Raw genomic sequence first — 16,090 nt, 5'->3', positions numbered from 1 at the left:
ATCTCTGGGAAGCAGAGGATTTTCTTGTGATTATGCAATGTTTTTAAAGCTATATCAGAGATACAGGCAGCAAATTTATGCAACTTAATGCTTCACACCTTCAGATTCTTGCATGCAGCAATAAACTTTGCAGTGAGGATCTTTTCATTGTTAAGGTCATTCATTACTGGTGGATAAAAGTACAGATCCTGCGGGAGCTTGGCTTGAGTCTTGCTTCAGCTCTTGCATCCAAGATTACCTAGCCTCCCTTTGTTTTAGTCATACTTGTAAAACCAGCAAGGTAAGGAATGTGCAATTTTTAAAGCAAACATGCAAGTGTCTTCAAAATTATCCCCACAGAGGAAACAGCTGTTTTCCCTTTAGTTGTCACTACAGTGGTACCTCGGATTATGAACACAATTGGTTCCGGAAGTCTGTTCATAAACTGAAGCATTCATAAACTGAAGCGAACTTTCCCATTGAAAGTAATGGAAAGTGGATTAATCCGTTCCAGACGGGTCCGCAGAGTACTCAACCTGAAGCGTACTTAACCCGAAGCATGGGTGTAATTGGTTCCGGAAGTCTGTTCATAAACTGAAGCGTTCATAAACTGAAGCGAACTTTCCCATTGAAAGTAATGGAAAGTGAATTAATCCGTTCCAGATGGGTCCGTGGCATTCGTAAACCAAAAATTTGTAAACCGAGGTGTTCATAAACCGAGGTTCCACTGTATTTCTCTTTAGTTTGGCACATTTCCCAGAAAAAGGAAGCAAGCCAGTAAACCTGTGGCTCATTTGTGCTTCAGACTGCAAATGAGCTCCTCGCTGCTCCCCCATCCCCCAGATTCCTACACATAGAAAACTAGAATGGCAAAGAGAGATCCAGGCCAGAATGCTACTCTTGCTTTTGTTGGAATAATATGAATTCTCATCTGGAGTCTAAAGAGGTGCAGTCTAAACTACAGGTGAAACTTGGAAAATTAAAATATTGTCGAAAAGTGCATTTATTTCAGTAATGCAACTTAAAAGGTGAAACCAATATATGAGATAGATCAGGCATCCCCAAACTTCGGCCCTCCAGATGTTTTGGACTACAATTCCCATCTTCCCCGACCACTGGTCCTGTTAGCTAGGGATCATGGGAGTTGTAGGCCAAAACATCTGGAGGGCCACAGTTTGGGGATGTCTGAGATAGATGCATGCCATGCAAAGCAAGATATATCAAGCCTTTATTTGTTGTAATTATTTGTTGTTAGGCGGGTCAATTATAAATGGAATGTAATTAATGAAATGTAAAAGCGATGTTTATTTTTGTATTATTTGTTTTATTACTGTGGAATTTCCAAAAGAAAGCATTTGTAAAAATTAAAAGAAAAATAAATAAAAATTAGTTGCATTACATAAATAAATGCACTTTTTGACGATACAGTGGTACCTCGGTTTATGAACACAATTGGTTCCGGAAGTCTGTTCATAAACTGAAGCGTTCATAAACTGAAGCGAACTTTCCCATTGAAAGTAATGGAAAGTGGATTAATCCGTTCCAGACGGTCCACGGAGTAACCGTTCATAAACTGAAGCGAACTTTTCCATTGAAAGTAATGGAAAGTGGATTAATCCGTTCCAGACGGGTCCGCGAAGTACTTAAACTGAAGCGTTCATAAACTGAAACATGGGTGTAATTGGTTCCGGAAGTCTGTTCATAAACTGAAGCGTTCATAAACTGAAGCGAACTTTCCCATTAAAAGTAATGGAAAATGAATTAATCCGTTCCAGATGGGTCCGCGGCGTTCATAAACCGAAAATTCATAAACCGAGGTGTTCATAAACCGAGGTTCCACTGTATTCTAATTTTCTGAGTTTCACCTGTAGGTTACTACCTCTTCTGCTGTTAATGTGAGAACTACACTGCTCACTAGGAGTAAATTGTGGAGCAGTTGTTTCAGTCATAATGTACAATGCAAATTTAAAGCAGTTAACAGATGTCAACCCATTGATCTAATGGGACTCTGTTTTTCAACTTCATCAAGCGCCTACTCTTGCAGCCTACCAGAGAAACATAATGCTGTATCTTCCAGATTGTAGTACAAACTGCAATTTCAACTGGCTGTTCTCATCTGAGTAGCACTTGAAAGCCGGCTGAATCAAAGAGGAAGTTGGAGCTTGTGATATATATATTTCAAGCAGAAACTGGATTTCAACAGTATGCCTGGATACAATCTGCACATGTGACTTGTTTTAGAGAAACCCATGCTGGCTCTTAGTAACCAAAGCATCCTTTTCTAAGTGTCCACAGACCAACTGCTTATCTGTTCTAGGACCTTTCTTGGTATCAAAAGTCAACCTGACCAGTCAGTAGTTTATGCTGCTGCAGCTAATTTAAATAATTTATATATTACCTATCCAAATCCCAAGCCAGAATTAAGATTGCTGGAAGAAATATCAACAACCTCAGATATGCAGATGACACAGCCTTGATGGCAGAAAGTGAGGAATTAAAGAACCTTTTGGATTATGGTGCTGGAGGAGACTCTTGAGAGTCCCATGGACCGCAAGATTAAGGAAATCAGCCCTGAGTGCTCACTGGAAGGACAGATCGTGAAGCTGAGGCTCCAATACTTTGGCCACCTCATGAGAAGAGAAGATTCCCTGGAAAAGACCCTGATGTTGGGAAAGATTGAGGGCACAAGGAGAAGGGGACAACAGAGGACAAGATGGTTGGACAGTGTTCTCAAAGCTACCAACATGAGTCTGACCAAACTGTGGGAGGCAGTGGAAGACAGGAGTGCCTGGCGTGCTCTGGTCCATAGGGTCACGAAGGGTCAGACACAACTAAACGACAACAAAATTGCCCACCCACAGGGTGGTTTACTATATAAAGTTGCTGAATGTGAACAATTAGTTTTGGTCCTCCCCATGAGTCTCATCCCACCAAGTTTTATCAAAGCATGTTACATCATATTTGCTACCCTGCATTAAGAATACAGGTTAATCTTGTTCAGATTAATGCCATGCTCTATGTGATAGTATAGAGAAAATTGAAATCATGATTCAGTCCCTCCAACTGCTTACTTACTGTTTCCCCCCCTGCAAATGGGGAGATTTCAAATGGGGAGGCATGACAGGTGTGATTATGCCCATGAGCCAGAAGTTTCCCTAATACTTGTTTTTAGGTTTTTAGTATCCTGGAAGAAGGCATGTTTGATGAGCTAGCTATGAGTATACACTTCAGAATTTTGATGCAGGTCACACTTGTTATCTATTACCGCCTCTTTTTTTGCTGAATGCATTTTACACAGGCAACAAGAGCCAAGTTTTGCCAGCAAGCTATGAGTTATACAAGTTATGTTGAGATAGAAAAGTAAATGATTAATGCATATGGAAGCCTAGTCATGGGCTTTTACTCTCCATCCAGAGCTTTATGCTTACCTCTGCAGTTAGTGAAAATGAAAGATTTATGGAACAGCTAATGGGCTTAAATTTCAATAGAATTTAGAAAGGCCATGAAGAATCAGCAGAACTTGGAAAAAGCAAATATGTAGAGTGTGGTGTGTGAGTGTGTGGCAGGGGAGGTCAAGAGAATAAAGGGATAGTCAAGTTGAATGGTGAGAGAGGTATTAGGACAGTAAAGGAAATTTTATGGCTAACCCTGCCCCCAGGCTCTGTGCCTATTAAATCTACCTCAGCTCAAACCCTCAACGTCTGCGTGACTGCGTCCTTCCCTTAATATAGTCCCCCACCTTTATGCTTCCCTAGCACCTCTGGCACAGGAAAAAAGGATAGCATGTGCATTCCTGTACTCCATATCAATCTCCTTTGTTGCAATATAGGAATACATTCTTCATAAATCCTCACAAAGTTCACTGACCAGGGGCTTTGATTTTGTGCATGCTTGCTTGGAAGCCCCATTGCTTTCAGTGGAACTTATGTGCAAGTAAGCATGTGCAGAATTGGGCTAGATGAATTGCGACCATCCAAGGTTTCTGATAACACAATGCTCCAGTTGCAAGATACCGGTAAGTCCATCTCAAGGACACACTTCCTTCAGAGCTCATCTTCAAAGCCATATGACAAGAGAAGGTCCCAAGTTTGTGTATAAAAGAAATACTCATAAAAACCTGTAATTTAAAATAAAATAAAATACTGCTGCCTTTTCCAGCACTTCTAATATTGGATACCTTTAGCATATTCAGGAATCAAAGTAGGAAATGTTTACTTTTTTGTGCATGCAACATGAGTAGTGCTGAAGCAGCGAAAATTAGGCAGCTATGCAAAAGTAAATGTGAAGAGCAGTTCTTAAGTTTGGAGACTTTTGGAAGTATGAAAACTGAGGCGGGCAAGAAGTAAAAGCAAGGGTCACTGTCCTGAAACTAAGCCAGGCCTCCTCATGTGCTCCCACTTTTCTGACTGAACCGGCACCCTCTCTCCGTGCTGCTTCCTTCAACCCTACGTCGCCGTTAAAAATTAATATTGCTAATTACAATTTGTACAGTATCATGTTAATGACAATTCATGGAATGAATAACAATTGTGAATACCGCTAACGTAATTTAACACCTGATAATTGAAAAGACACCTAATAGAAGTCGGGAGAGGGGGGATTGGGATTCATATATGCTTTGTGTGGTAATGATGTTTGTTTTGAATATGAAACTGTAAAATGTAATAAAAACTATAAGATAAGAAAAGACACCTAATATTATGCACCTCAAAAATGTTAACTCTTTCGAAATGAAGCCGTCCCCAACTTTTTGCCGGGGAGGCAGAAAAATGAAAGGCAAGGCGACGAGGGCAAGAAGCCGGCACATCCGAAAACTTTCGTTGCCTCAGGGCTGCTAATGGCTCCTTCGACGTCACCGTTCCCAGTAGTCAATGTTTTTTTGGGACGTGAGGGCGGTGGGCGGGAAACTATCCTCTCCTACCTGGCGAGCAGCGGCGGGCGCGAGTGTGTTGGGAAACGGCGCTGGCTTGGAAGGTCGTTGACGACGACGCCGGCGAGGAAAGAGCCATGGGGAACGCTGTGGCCCGAGAGGATTTCGAGTGGGTTTATACGGACCAGCCGCACGCGGACCGGCGCAAGGAGATCCTGAGTAAGCGCGCGCCTTCAGGCCCTCCCTGCACTTCGTGCTCTCCCTGCTCCCCTTTGGGGGTCTGGCCCCACACGATGCCTCGGTTGGCGAAGGCGCTCTCGAGCCCCCTTATCTCTCTCCACACATTGCTGCTGCCAGTGTACCCTGGACAAAATGGCTGAAGTAACATCCCCTCCCTGCTGAGGGTGGATGGGGCGACGTTTGCTTTTACTGTGTCATACAGCGGGGCTCTTAGTAAGAGTGCAAACTGGAATAAAATATTTTTTTGGGGGGAGGGGGAGAGCCCTGCCCACATAGGGCACACTATTTGAAGAGCAGTGTCCATCAACGTGGGGACGGACGGACAGACACTCAAATATTTTATTGGTTGGGGGGGGGGGCAAAGGGACCTCACCTCAGCCCAGGGCCAGATTTAGGTTTGATGAGGCCCTAAGCTACTGAAGGTAATGGGGTCCTTTATAAGTCCAGCTTGTCACTGTTTTTTGTGTTGAATATATGCTATATGGTTAATAATAATAATAATTTATTATTTATACCCCGCCCATCTGGCTGGGTTTCCCCAGCCACTCTGGGCTGCTTCCAACTGAATATTAAAAACAATCTAGCATGACAGTATTAAATGACAATACAACAGAGAATTTATGGACCTAATAGGTATCTAAAGCCATTTGCACATAACAAAAAGGAGCCTACACAACACAAAACACTGTTGCTGTATGTAGGTTTTATTTTTTATTTATTTTTATCTTATATTTTGGAAATGTAGATCCAGGTTTTTTTTCCTTTTATTTTTTTTACGCCCCCCCCCAAGAGAGTGGGGCCCTAAGGTTGTTTAGCTTATACGTAAATTCGGCACTGTCTCAGCCCCTAGGAGTTGGTTCCAATGGCTCTTAGTTCCTTGGTCTTTCCAGTAGGATCACTCTCAGAAGTGAGGGGTGGGTGTAGGCCAGTGTGTTGGGCACACTTCGAAATGGTTTGCCAACAATCTGCCACAGGTGTAGTATCATAGACTCATACCGGTAGGATTGGAGAGCTGGAAGGGGTCACCAAGGATCATCTAGTCCAAGCCTCTGCAATGCTTTTAGTTAAACAGCATGCTTCTAGTTCTTGTGACTGCTGAGAAGCATCAGTAGGAGACAATGATCAAGTTTTTTTGCTGACAAATGCTATTCCCAATTACACATGTCTCTTTCCATTTTATCCTTCTCAAAATAAATTCAGAATCCTGGTCTATAAACTGAATAACCAACTGTGAGTATGCAAACTCAGTTTATTCTATCCAGCATGTGAATCTGAGTCTTATACAGAATCTCAATTTTTTTTCCTAGCGTTGAATAGAGAATCTCTAAGTTGCCTGCATCACTGTACTGTATACTTCTTGTTAGACACAGGGTGGTAGTCAACTACTTTTTACTAAGAGTGGACCTATTAACGAACATGACTAAAGTCCATTAAATTCAGTGGGTCTATTCTTCATGAAATTTAGATCCACCCCATGGGTGGAATTCAAAGTAGCACTAAGGAGATTGCTCTGTTAGTTCCATCAGGCAAGCAAAATGTGCTATCTCCCCTTTCTTCCTCCTGTGGTTCTTCTGACCCCAGAGCCAATTTGGGAGAGACAAAGGGGTAGGAGAGGTAGGAGAGCCTTATAGCATTAGTATGACTTGTTACTGGATCACACTACTAGAACAGTTTAATTGAATCTGGCCCAGAGAAAAGTTAAGAATTGAATGACCTCAAACTATATTAAAGCAGATCACCTTGGGACGGTTTTCTGTGTCTGCTTAGTTGACCATGCTGACTTTCATGTAAAAGTTAGGTCTGTGGGAAGTCTGCATATCTGATGCCATATTTGTTCATGTTCTTAGTCAAAGGCAGCTTGCTGGAAATGAAACTTAGTGAAATCATGGGAATAGATAGCATAGCATGGATTTCAGTGCTACTACTCTTGATGTGAATTATTAAAATCTCAAAGGAGTAAATAATTTTATTACAAAGTCATGTCAGTGGAAATTGCCCACACAGTGTTCCATTTACCACACAGAGGCAGCTTAAGGCCCAAAATAGTTCACTGTTACAAATGATAAGGCCTCAGTACAGTCATACCTCGGTTTAAGTATGCCTCGGTTTGAGTATTTTCAGTTTAAGTACTCCGCGGACCTGTCTGGAACTGATTAATCCACTTTCCATTACTTTCAATGGGAAAGTTCGCTTCAGGTTAAGTACGCTTCAGGTTAAGTACAGACTTCCGGAACCAATTGTGTTTGTAAACTGAGGTACCACTGTAATACAGTTCTGGGTGTTCATATATACATACAGTTTGCTGGCTTTGAAGATACAAGTAGGAAGTATTTCTGCTGCTCCAGCTATTCAAGACCTAACACAGACTCTGACTCACTGACTGACTAATAAGCTGACATGCCTTAATCATTTATATAGACAGCGCGAGGCCATTGCCATAGCAACTGGCTTGTCTGACCATGCACCTCTTGGCTTGTGGGGTTATTTATGCCCATGAAGGAACCGAACCCTTTCTTCCATGTTCACTTCCTCCAATAAGTCGCATCTTAGTTACAGACCCAAAACTGTTTTTAAAAATACCTGTCTTGCATATACCTCCTTAGTGAAGTACATGTCAACATGTAGCTTAACTGACTGTGTATTTACTGCCTTGTAGACCTGTCTCAAAAAGAGACTCACACAAGAGCATGTTACAGTAATCCAGTTATGAGTGGTGATGAAGCTGTCCTTTTCTAGGAAAGGCCATAATTAGTGTAACTGCTTCATGTTATGGAGGCTACCTGAGTCTCCACTGAAAGATGAATCTAAGATCACCCCAAACTATGTGGTGTGTAACTCTCCAGAACTGGTAATTTCTCAAGATCCCATACCTGGAAGCAATTTACCCACAAATTCAATTTCAGTTGGTTTGTCACTCAGCCCACCACCATCCAGAAATATCAAAACCCCCTCTGATTTGGATGTAACTGAGAAATAGAACTGCATGACATCAACATACTCTTAATGACCACTCCCAATAGCTTAATGATTGTAGATCTTAAATAGTACTGGGGACAAAAGCTGTCCTGTGACACAACAGCTTGTGGTGGACACACATATAATCTCCTAATGCTGTTCTCTGAATCCTGCTCTTTAATGAGTAGAACCAATGTGGAATTGTGCCCCAGCTCATGAAGATGATCCAAGAGAACAACATAGTTGATTGTACCAAAAGTCAGTGAGAGATCAACAGGGTCGCAGTCCCCCTGCCTGTCTCCCAAATATGGACCTCTGTCAGGGGAACTAAGGCTGATTCCATCCCCAAACCATTCCATCCCCTGAACCATTATGGTGGTGGTGCTGTTGTTGTGCCTGTATTTCATTCATGTGGATTTTACACTTGACTGCAGTGTTGCACTAAAGCATCCTGTATGTACGGTATGTATGCAAACTTTTAACATGTATATGGGCGTGTTTAGAAAGTAGAATCCAAATATAGGAGTCGATTGTGGCATAATCTTCAAAGAGCATTTGTCTATTGACAGCAGTTATTTTAAACTTTTTCTCTCTTTTTCTCCCAACAGGTAAACACCCAGAAATAAAAACCTTGATGAAACCAGATCATAACTTGATCTGGGTGGTTACACTGATGGTGCTTGCACAGCTAGTTGCTCTTTATCTAGTTAAAGATTTGGAGTGGAAATGGGTTATATTTTGGTCATATGTGTTTGGCAGTTGTCTTGATCATTCCATGAGTCTGGCTGGTCATGAGATTGCCCACAACAGTGCCTTTGGCAATTGTAAACCTCTGTGGAATCGATGGCTTGGAATGTTTGCCAATCTCGCACTTGGCATCCCATACTCTGTATCCTTCAAGAGATATCACATGGATCACCATCGTTATCTTGGCGGTGAAGGAGCTGACGTGGACATTCCTCTTCCCATTGAAGGATGGTTTTTTTGTACCCGTTTTCAAAAGCTCATTTGGGTTATTCTCCAGCCCCTATTCTATGCTATCCGGCCTCTCTTTATTAATCCCAAACCAATCTCTCGACTTGAAATCATGAATTTGTCAATTCAATTTCTCTTTGATGTTATGGTATACTATGTCTTTGGAGTAAAAGCACTTGTCTACCTGATAACAGCAGCTCTGCTTGGGCTAGGCTTACACCCTATTTCAGGACACTTCATAGCCGAACATTACATGTTTTTAAAGGGACATGAAACATATTCCTACTACGGTCCACTTAATAAGCTTACATTCAACGTTGGCTACCATAATGAACACCATGACTTCCCTAATGTTCCTGGGAAAAACCTTCCTCTGGTGAGTACATTATAGTGTCCATTTACAACTAGCTACTTTCCTGGAGTGAAGCAACTCCCTTATAATTGAATGGATTGATATTATTCCACTTCTGTGCCGTCATTTGCTGATGTGGGTGGGGACATATATTAAGACTGCACTCTATGTCCTCAAATTTTAAGTTTGCTCCTATGTGGGGTAAACTAGTTATTTTCCTTGCTGATTGCCAGAATTCAATCCTGGGTTGCCATTGTGAGCTGCCAGTTTTTTGTAGACTTCTGCAAGAAAGTTGCCTTCAATTCAGTAGAGCTTCATCTTTGTGGTGCTTTAGGGATCAAAAGCACTACTATTACTCCTCCTCCTCCTACTATTTATACCCCACACAGGAATTGTACCTCATGCACATACCAGTTAGCTTTGCTTCATCTCTGTAGAGAGTGTTTTCCATTCCACATTGTTCAAGAGGCATTCCTGACCAATGTGCAAGTGAACAGCTTCTAAAACACATTATGAAACATTAACTAACTATGCCCAAGGAGCATGTCAATGTTCCAGAGATCCTGTTCTAGATTGTACTCATAAAGTTATAGTTCAGACCGGAAGAGGCTTTTAGGGTGTGGAGGAGTGGGTAGAAAATCTGCATCCCGTGAGCTTACCTTGGGAGCTAACCCTTTGTTTCTAGAAAACAGGGTCAGTAGCTGTCAGTGCTCTGTTCCTCCTCTGAGGCAGCATGCTTTGTGTACCTGCTGTCTGGTTAGGAAGTTGCAGACTGAGTGAATGCTGGGTATTTACTTGTATGACCGGCTCCTAGATGTTGATTCCTATCTTCCTCAGCAAGCATGGCCGATATTTAGGGGTGATGGGAGTTGTAGTAACATCCAGGGGGGCACATGATCCCAATCCCTAATTTAGACCTTTTAAAGTTCAAGAGGGATAATCATTTTACAATTCAAAATTTTGTGTTTATTTTACTTTAAAACACTTATATATTGCTTAATTATTTGCATTTCTAAACAGTGTAATTAAAAACAATCCACAGAAAATAGAACAATAAAATAATACTAACTACCATAAAAGCAAACACTATCCTAAAATTCCTGCTGAAACAAGAGTGCTTGTCTAATCTCAATTGGGGTAAAATTCCCAGGCTTGGGCCCACTACACTAAATGCATGGCTAATTATAGTTAGGGGCTGTGCATCTGAGCCATGGGGAAGCATCGAAGATTTCAGTGATCAGGCCAGGATATAAGGAAGCAGATGGTGTAGTTCTGTGCCTAGACATGCATACAATTAGTTCCTAAATCTGAGATGAAATTACTCACCACAACACTGGCTATTTAATGTTTAGGGAAGCTTTTAATATCTGAAGGACTATTGTATTTAATATTTTGTTGGAAGCCACCCAGAATGGCTGGGGAAACACAGCCAGATGGGTGGGGTATAAATAATAAATTGCTGTTGTTGTTGTTTTCTGCTGCCAAACTTTAATTTCTTTCTTTTTTTTATTATAGCTGAAGAAAATGGCCTCTGAATACTATGATCATCTGCCACAGTATAACTCCTGGGTAAAAGTGCTTTATGACTTTGTGATGGATGACACTATCAGCCCCTATTCGCGAGTGAAAAGGCATTTAAAAGGTGAAGTGATACTGGAGTGAAAAAAACAACCCACTTCCGTAAACACCAAGGACAGCCTGGTAGCTGGTGGAAGGTTTTGTTTGGTCAAGATGAATTTGCTTTGAATCTTGACCTGGTTTGAACTATGAATATATGAGTACAATCTAGAACAGGATCTTTGGAATTAAACGTTTTCATGTTCTTTTGCCATGTAACTATGTTTCATAATGTGTTTTAGTAGCTGTTCACTTGAACAATGGTTTAAAGCATTTTAAGCATTTTATCTTATGCTTTTAAGCATTTTATCTTACATGCAGTATGTACTTGTTCAGTTTTTTACATATGCTGCCCAGGACACTAGCTTTTGCTGACAAACCTTCCAAATTAACTTCTTTTAATACCGCAGAATTGTTTTAATTAGTGTAGTAGCTGAACAAAATGGCTGGCTGGAACTCCTCCTAGATTGAGTTGACCTAATTGATGGATTTACAACTGTCACTGTAAAGTATATACCCACTGAAGAAGGTTAGTGTTTGTGTAACTTCAAAATGGACATGGATATGATCTCCTGCAGCAGACCCATTTCCCCAAAACCAGATCTGCATTCCCTCTTGTATGCATCTGTACGTAAGAGCTATGCCCTGCCATCAAATTGATGCTTCTTTGGAAACAGACTAGATCTCCTGAAGTTTAGAAACAGAATAGTAGAGCCTATGTGTGTCCTGGTAACCATATTGTGCTCTCTTAGCTGGGGCAAGAGCTGGAGTGTCAGTTGTTGACAGCAGGTAGAAAGTTTATAAAAGGTATAAAACATCGACTGTGAGAATGCAAGTACCTCCTACAAAGGAGTATATGAAAGCTGGGTTTTTTTAAAATAAAAAACAACTCTTGGGCACTTGAATAAAGATGATATTAGTGAAGTTTATTTAACAAATGTGTGGAATGTTCTTGAGATCAAGGTTGAAATAATGAAGTAGGCATCACAATTCATTTTGGCCCCAAGACTTTAACGCGGCAGTCATTTTGGTATTGTTTTGTAAATCTCTTGAATAATTGCTAATAAAGGCCTAGTGTCAATAAGGTTTCTCATTGAATGTGGGGGCCTTAAGCCCACTCCCTTCCACTTTAAGACCACACCTTCAAACAGAAACTAGATTAGCAAGATGTGCTGTCAAAAATTAAAAGATAAACCAGTATTTTAGGCTACTGTTCATGCTCGCTTTTGGTTAGCAGAGTATTGAGAGGCTCATGAGATTATTTTAAAATAAGGCAATTTAAAATGGCAAGAGAAGACCCATTCAAATTTTAAATATGGTCCTTTGTTAGCTGATCTCAATCAAGGAGGCAGTTTAACCACATCCTTGTGTTGCACATGCTGAAAATTATCCATCAAAACAGGACCATATGGCATACCGTTTCTATGGAACTGGAATGGAATAATTGCCTATCAATGTGGCTCATGTTGGATCATTATTAATGAAAAATTAATTTAAAAATATTTTTTTAAAAAACTCCAGGAGCTCCACTTCACACCACTGGTGGTGGTGTGAAGTAAGATTTCATTGCTACATGAAGACCACCAATGGGGTTTTATATGTTCAGTCACATTGACCTTGTTAATTCATTGATACCCACTCCTCCAAGTACTAAGGGACTGACAATGGCTCTGACAATGTGCCAAATGCTTAGGAGCTGTTGTGGGGCCAGCTTGACTCCTTACCTCATTCCAGACAATAACTAGAGCTCCAGCAGGATTACCAGCCAGTCCTGCAGGAAATTCCCCAAACACCATCTGGAATTCAAATTTCGTTGGCTTTTGAAGAGAGTACTGAATCGGGTTCTTTACTCTTGCAGGTTAAATTTATAATCTGTCCATGACAAGTGTCACATATGGCTTCCACACCCAAATCACTATTTCAAAACAGAAGATGTGGCCTAAAGCCCAATGTGTACCCTAATACATGTGCTGGCCAAGATAAAATAAGAGAGACGTCCTTGGTTGGCTTGGAGGCCATAAACTGCTGAGCCACAGCAGACAAGACCACCATGGCATGCATGTCTTCTCACAGAGAACAACCCACTTTGGACTCCTCAGTCCACAGCTGTGATTGCTTCTATAAATTCAGGCAATGAGAATTGCTTACTGGGGTGGAAGTAATCCAATAGAATCCTATTCCCATCCTGGCACCCTAAACCAAGATACAGACACCAGAACACAACACTTGGATACCTGGTCAGGCGGAATCAAATCGCTAAAGACGTGTGGGGAACCATTGGATCTCCACTGGCCAAACTCTTTCCACTTCCTCTTCTAGTTCTATGTGCTTTCCAGGATCCACATGAGCAGAAGCAACTGACAAGGATGACAGGAAGAAAATGAAGTACCAAAGGTATCTTCCAGGAAATAAATATGATCTCTAAACAAATTATTCAACAAACTCAACAACTGGCCCTAATGATGGCTGATGATGCACTAAAAACACCAATACATAAGGAATTCATAACGTTCCTTCTAACAACAGCTAGCATTATACTAGAAACTGGAAGAATGTGAGGACAAATAACAGGAAGTATGGAATATAGCAATCATGGAAAAAACCTAAGCATAAAATTAAAGCAATGCAGAAGGGAGCAGTTTTTATGAAATGTGCTTTATTATGTACACAAATGCACTAAGATGAACACTGAACCTCTTTGAGGAAGACATTACAGATGGCTGTTTCTCTGTAATACAAGCTCTGTATTATTCTCGAGTTACTTTTTTTTGTTTTACTGTTTTGCTGATGCTTGAAAACAAATGCATTTTTTAAAAATCCGATCATATCTGACTTTCACACCAGACCACATGGAAAAGCAACGTCTGTGTGCTTTCTATGTGTGGGAAGCAGAGGATTTTGCAATAATAAAGCCATGTTCTTGGGACACCTATGCAACCGATTAATGGTTGCTATTTAAAAGTCCTTGTACACTGCTGTGAGGATCTCCTTTGCATTGTCTGGATTGGTCATGGGTGGATCAAATGACAGATCCTACAGACACTTGGCTTTAGTCTTGCTTCTTCAGCCACTGCACCCAAATTTTCCTAATATCCCCTTGTTTTAAGTCATACACATAAAACTAGTATGGGAAAGAATGTGGTATTTTTAAAGCAAACATGCAGAATTCTTTAAATAATGTGAAGCTTCCCCAGAGAGAAAAGGCTGTTTTTCCTTAAGTTTTCAATGTAGTTTTAAGGATATTTTTCTGCCAGTGAAAGCATTTCTGCTTGCCCAACAGCACAATTTCCCCTCTTCTCAGCTGGGCCCTGTTGTCCACTTTGTGTCCCCCTGCAGCCCAATGTTGGATTACAACTCCCATCATCTCTGAAAATTGGCCATGCTCTCTGGGGCTGATATCCCAACATCTAGAGCATCACAGGTCCCCCATCTGTGCTATCTGGGCTAGGCTGACTTGCTATTGTTTCTTTGTGTATTAACCGGTTCAGTTTACAGGCAGGACACTAACAAGATTAATCAAATGTCTCATAGCGCAAAGAAAAATGTAACATCTGAAGAGTGATGGGGAGACGCCCACGACAGCTGACAGCATATATTTAAAAACAACATTTACACCTTGCACTTTCTTCCATCATAGAATCCATGGCATATATGGGGTTTCTGACCAGATCCAGGGCTGCTTAGCTTCAGCCGGATGGCCACATCATGTATCTTCTGCCCATATCCTGGAGACCAGTTTGAAAGTGTGGCCAAATGTTAATTACTAAACAATGTGATAGAACTTCTCTCAGAAACGGAGTCCAGCAATGTTGAGATTGGCAGGCAAGCAAAACCAAGGTTAAGTCCAATCCATGAAGATGCCTCTAGAAAATAGTCCACCGGGAGAGCTTCTCAGGTTAAGCAACATGTTGGGTGTTAGGAATCATCCAGCTATCACCTGCTCAGTGACTTGCGCAGCTCTTCATACATTATTTGGTCCTAAGGATGCCAGTGAAGGGAGGAAAAACAGAAACAAACTCATTCAGTAAGGCTTTTGAGCTGACTGTACCATAAGGAAAACTTTTACCTAGTGGCAAAGATTGTGTTTCAACATTTACAAGAGAAACCTAAGGAAAGGCAAAGTGGCTAATTTACTGGCTTTTTAAAGATCCCAGCCGCTGAGGAGGCAGTGTCCACTTTCTTCTCCATGTGCCAGTAAGATTCCCTCCCACTAACACCAAGGCAGATGCGTGGTCTTCCCCCAGATCAGACTTGTTTGGGCAAGAGTGAAAGGGAAATTGGATGCCTCATATTCCTTTGTAGAATCCTTAGCATTCTGTGCCACTCTTAGCTTAAGTCACCACCTGGCCTAGAGCACTTCTCACCTTTCTTGATACAGAAGATTTAACTTTCTTGAAAGCAGCTTCAAAGTGTTTTCTGGCAATCTTGATTTCTCCTGCAAACAATACAGTGCAACAGGAGAAGGTTAACATGCTTCCACAGTATACATAATGAACTGTAATGAAATGAAAGTTAAGGCTATTAACATAATAAGTTGTGGGAAGAGGATAATTAAAGCATCAAACCGCCTTAGCAATGAAGATTGCCCAGGGATTGAGCTTCCCACTACTTACCCTCTAGGCACTTCCAAGCGCTCTGCTCAAATGGATAAAAAGGCTCCTAAGTTTCCTACTCTCAACAGTAGGAACAGATTGCTAAAATTTTAGAAACAAAGGGCTGGATTCAACTACCCTGCTCCTCTGACGGGAGCCAGAATAAGGGCTCCTGCTGGCATAATGGGATTTACGCCCTTCCCCCCATGGCTCCCCCAGATCTACTCTGGAGGGTCTGGAGAACCCCCAGAACAGCATTCCGGGGGCGGGGGCGGGGATGGACTGTCCCACCAGGTGAGCAGAAATGCTTGTCCAAAGGAACAATCTCCTTAGTGCTGTGTTGAAGCCCACCAAAAATCTGACTTCATTTTTACGGTTCTTCCTGGAGTAAGAAGATGACCCGCGCCTCTCTGGCAAAGCAGGGACAACTGGAAAAGACCATCAGGCTCATGAGAGAAATTGCCTCTGTTCAGCAAATGAACCAGCAAGAAACGGCACAGACTATCAAGG

General features: G+C 41.5%; 2 protein-coding genes across 3 annotated transcripts in view; one reads left to right on the top strand and one right to left on the bottom strand.

Annotated features, from left to right (window-relative positions):
* Positions 1 to 76: 76 nt before the first annotated feature.
* On the top strand, positions 77 to 12,725 carry LOC118083213 (sphingolipid delta(4)-desaturase DES1). Of its 2 annotated transcripts, none has more exons than XM_035111426.2 (3): positions 77 to 5,068; positions 8,653 to 9,395; positions 10,887 to 12,725. In XM_035111426.2, the coding sequence occupies exons 1-3, from the start codon at positions 4,987 to 4,989 to the stop codon at positions 11,031 to 11,033; spliced, it is 972 nt and encodes a 323-aa protein (XP_034967317.2). In that variant the 5' UTR covers positions 77 to 4,986; the 3' UTR covers positions 11,034 to 12,725. The 2 variants fall into 2 exon arrangements, with proteins under 2 accessions (XP_034967317.2, XP_060128956.1); XM_060272973.1 differs by having other exon boundaries at positions 77 to 6,319.
* Positions 12,726 to 13,627: 902 nt separating this feature from the next.
* NVL (nuclear VCP like) overlaps positions 13,628 to 16,090 on the bottom strand; it is a 44,403-nt gene continuing 41,940 nt past the window's right edge. The window contains exons 22-23 of the mRNA XM_035111425.2: positions 15,353 to 15,423; positions 13,628 to 14,966 (exon numbers count right to left, since the gene is read on the bottom strand). Of these exons, the coding sequence (XP_034967316.1) occupies positions 14,922 to 14,966; positions 15,353 to 15,423 (116 nt within the window). The 3' untranslated portion in view covers positions 13,628 to 14,921. The remainder of the gene's footprint in view (positions 14,967 to 15,352; positions 15,424 to 16,090) is intronic.

This window comes from Zootoca vivipara, chromosome 3, assembly GCF_963506605.1.
Source record: "Zootoca vivipara chromosome 3, rZooViv1.1, whole genome shotgun sequence".
Classification (NCBI taxonomy): Eukaryota; Metazoa; Chordata; class Lepidosauria; order Squamata; family Lacertidae; genus Zootoca; species Zootoca vivipara.
This window is presented reverse-complemented; position numbering and strand designations above follow the sequence as displayed.

What these genes read in the sequence shown, in the direction of transcription:
- LOC118083213 (XM_035111426.2), top strand. Translation starts at nt 4,987, where the DNA reads ATGGGGAACGCTGTGGCCCGAGAGGATTTCGAGTGGGTTTATACGGAC. An exon ending in CCGGCGCAAGGAGATCCTGA is followed by an intron (nt 5,069 to 8,652) that starts GTAAGCGCGCGC and finishes TTCTCCCAACAG; the next exon opens with GTAAACACCCAGAAATAAAA. An exon ending in CTGGGAAAAACCTTCCTCTG is followed by an intron (nt 9,396 to 10,886) that starts GTGAGTACATTA and finishes TTTTTATTATAG; the next exon opens with CTGAAGAAAATGGCCTCTGA.